At 34.3% G+C, this 3,817-nt stretch overlaps 1 protein-coding gene across 1 annotated transcript in view; it reads right to left on the bottom strand.

Annotated features, from left to right (window-relative positions):
- The window catches only part of LRGUK (leucine rich repeats and guanylate kinase domain containing), a gene marked incomplete at its 5' end in the record, with an annotated part of 48,456 nt that overhangs the window by 39,856 nt on the left and 4,783 nt on the right, over nucleotides 1-3,817 (bottom strand). Inside the window, 3 exons of the mRNA XM_031061889.1 lie at nucleotides 250-374; nucleotides 2,828-2,909; nucleotides 3,287-3,387. Of these exons, the coding sequence (XP_030917749.1) occupies nucleotides 250-374; nucleotides 2,828-2,909; nucleotides 3,287-3,387 (308 nt within the window). The remainder of the gene's footprint in view (nucleotides 1-249; nucleotides 375-2,827; nucleotides 2,910-3,286; nucleotides 3,388-3,817) is intronic.

Below are 3,817 nucleotides of genomic sequence, written 5' to 3'. Positions count from 1 at the left end.
GTCACTGTTTGAGTGGCATGCTCTGGAATGAGGCTCCAGACGTTGGCTGCATCCTCAGCTGCTATAAATCCACATTTATATATATATAAATATATGTATTTATATATATATATTTATATATATATATATTTATTTATTTATTTATTTATTATCTTCATATTTATAATATTATCTTTATTATTTACACCAAGGTATTGCTCTCTGGGTAAGAGCCAGGCAGGAAAAGCATGAGAATGAATTTTTTCTTACCAGATTGAGGACCCTGATGGGCAGATGGTGCAGGCCCCGGATGGCAGTGAGCCTGTTGTGGGACAGCCCCAGCTGGGTCAGGCTGTGACACTCCTCCAGCCCCCGGATCTCCTCAATCTCATTAACTGGGCACGGCGCTCAGGAAAAACAAACGAGCTCAACACAAAAGCTGAGCAGTAATTAGGTGATAAATTAACAAATTGGGTTTATGAGGTGGGGAGCTGGACAGGGAAGGGTTTATCCTGAAGGGGTTTAAATCCCACTGCTCCTACAGAAATGATTCAAGTTATAATTTTATGGGGTTATTTCAGTTTAAATTATACCTGTTGTGTCCTGGCCGTCTGTCCTGAGAGGAGAAAGTGTATTTTAAATTAACATCACAGTTAAAAACAGCAGCACAAGTAATTAGAATTCCTCTCAGGGAAGTTCAGCATTACCAGACCTCCTCGAATTCCCCAAACAAAGAACTTTTGACAACAAATCCAGCTCCAATTCCTCCCTGAAATGGATGAAGTGAGAGGAACCTGCCCCTGGATCTGCCCAAAATCAGGTCAAACTCTGCGACTCTCCGGTGACTGGAGTTAGGCAGAAGTTTGAATCAAGAAAAATTAAAGTTTAAACCACAAACATCAACGTGAGGCAGCAAATTGCTCAGCTCTGAATAATAATAAACTCAATTTTTGCCTTTTCGTGACTCACTATAAAGCTTTGTCACTTCTTTTTGGCCAAGCTGTGTCTCTCTCTGGTTGGACAATTCCTCCCTTTGGAAAGCTCTCAGGTGTGCACAAAAAAAAGAGAAAATGTCCTGACCATGTGCATCAAAATTCACTAAACATGGTAAGGAAAGGTGAGACTCTGTCACTGGGAAAGGAATGGGAAACGTTTCTGCTTCTGCAGGAGATTTCAGAGAGGATTTTTTCATCTCTGATTAAAAATCTGATTGTTCTGTCTGCCAGGTGAGGCGTGTTTGAGACAGATTGGGGCCACTGACTTCTGCATTTCCAATCCTACCCTCATTTTCCTCGTTTTTGGGGGTTTCTCTTGTGTATATGAAAACATTTTTATCCCCATTTCCCCAAATGAAGAAATCCAAGGCAGCACAAAACCAAACCAAAACCTACAGATCAGCTCCACAAGACAAATCTTCGATTTTATATTTAAAAAAAAAATTTTCTCCCCTTTTTCATTTTGCTGGAGGGTTTTTCGCTGCATGATGGAAAATTAGGATTGCGAAAGAAAAGTCGTTTGGTGCCATTTTTGACAGGATTTTGTGCAGGCTTTGTGAAGTGGGAAGAACACAAATAAATAATTTTTTTAAAAAAACCTATTTCAATAAATAATATAATATTATAATAAATAATATATACATTTATTTATATAATACATACTATATTTATATAATATATTTATTAAACAGTAACTGGGATGGCTGGATTTTACCTGCCAGATGCAGAGAACATCATCTTCTCTTCTCCCTCTCCACAATTCTGCTCTATCCCAGCAGATTATCGGCTATAATCCACACCAGGGCTGATGTAAACATGGAATATTCTTCTGGGGAGAACCTGAGTGTGGTGGTGTTCACAGGGGTCCCAGGATGAGGGAAGAGATGAGAACCTTGACTCCATGTTTCAGAAGGCTGATTTATTATTTTATTATATCTATTATATCTATTATATCTATTATATCTATTATATATATTATATATAATATATATTATATATATTATATATTATATATATTATATATATTATATATTTGATTATATATAAAGTATTTATGTTATGAAATAATTTTTAATTTAATAAATATATTTTTAAAAAATAAAGCAGGTGCCCTGCAAATTCTTTTTCTGAAACAGGCATTGGATTAATTTCATCAATGGGCAAGAGACAGAAAACTCTGCTCCAACCTCCTGCCTCCCCCTTTCCAGGGAGCAGAGACTCAGCATGCAATTCCTGAAGAAAAAAAAAAAGGAAAAGTTCTGGAGCCCCCAGGAAGGAATTTGAAGGCAGCAGGGCAACGTGAAGCCCCAGAGAACACAGGAAGGAATTTTCAGGGAAGCCTTGGAAAAACACCACTGAAAATTCAATTTACAGATTCCTCTTTTTCAGGTTTCCGCCAGGGAAGTGTTTCCAATTCCACAAATTGGGATGAGTGTGGAACAACCTTTGCTCTGTGTGCTTCCCTCAAAAACTCCGGGAAGTTTAAAAAAATTCGTAAAATTCTTAAAAATTCTATTTATTTTCACTAAACAGCCTTGTCCTGCATAATTCATTGGGTCTAAGATGAAGCAACAAATTCCTTTTTTATTTAAGTGTTCCAAGCTGATTCCCTGTTAACATTTGGGATTTAAAAATACTACTGCTACTACTACTACTACTACTATTATTATTATTATTACTATTATTCAGTGCTGAAGTAAATTAAGCTCAGTCTCAGCACCAGAATTACAATTTTATCTCAGTTCTAAGGACAAACTGACATAAAGTGGAAAATACAAAGAAAACTGGTATTTATTTGAAGAAATAACAAAAAAAATCAGTTTTTTTCCCATTTAAGATTCCCCAAAGGATACAATCCAGCAGGAGCTTGGTAAGTGAGTGGTATTCTGATAAATCTTTCATTTTTGGGATTTGATTGTGTGAAAAATCTACTTCCTAAAGGACAACAAAAAAGACAGGAATTTGGGGTTATTTCTTCAGCATTTACTCTGGCTGGGAGTTTGTTCCACCCTCCCATCACATGCAGGGGTTCAGTGTGGGAGAAAATAAAAGACATAAATAAAATACAAATAAATGAAGAAAAATAGAAATTAAGTGCATATAAATATAAATATAAATGTAAATGTAAATGTAAATGTAAATATAGTGACTTGAACATTTGGAAAAGGAAAATGTGAACTGAGGTAAGAAAAATGAATAAAAAAGGAATAAAAATTGACTTTTGCCTATGCTCAAATACATCTAACTTAGATTCAGAAAATGGTTTTGAATTTAAAACTTAATTTTTTATTTATTTTATTTTTCAGACTTACCCTGAGGTTTTTAGGTGCTTTAAAATTGAAATATGTGGTCAGTTCGTTTTTGGAAGCATTCAGCTCTACTAAATAAGGCATGTGACTGACACAGGAAAGATCTAGAAAAGAAACAAAATGTCAAACGCTGGGCCTGAATGCAAAGATCATCCCAGCAAAATGTGATAATTACATCCTGCAGCAATTAACAGTTAATTTGGAGCTGCACGTTCAGAAAGTGATGCCTGAAATGCAGAAATCAGATATATTAACACCTTCTCCTAGAGGGGAAAAAAAAAGGTTTATAAACCATAAAGAATAAATATCCAAGTCAGACATTTAATTTTCATTGTGCCAGCTGACTTGCCTTGAAGCAAGAATTTATTTTTATATTTTTAGATATCATTATGATAATATAGTATATTATATTATTAATATAATAAAATAAATATAATATAATGCATTATTAATATAATATAGTAAATATAGTAAATATCATATCCTATACTAATATAATGATATAATATAATGTTATAATATAATATAATATAA

This window comes from Geospiza fortis, unplaced genomic scaffold (assembly GCF_000277835.1).
Source record: "Geospiza fortis unplaced genomic scaffold, GeoFor_1.0 scaffold61, whole genome shotgun sequence".
Classification (NCBI taxonomy): domain Eukaryota; kingdom Metazoa; phylum Chordata; class Aves; order Passeriformes; family Thraupidae; genus Geospiza; species Geospiza fortis.
Note: the sequence above shows the minus strand (reverse complement) of the source record. Positions and strands in the feature narration are given on the sequence as shown.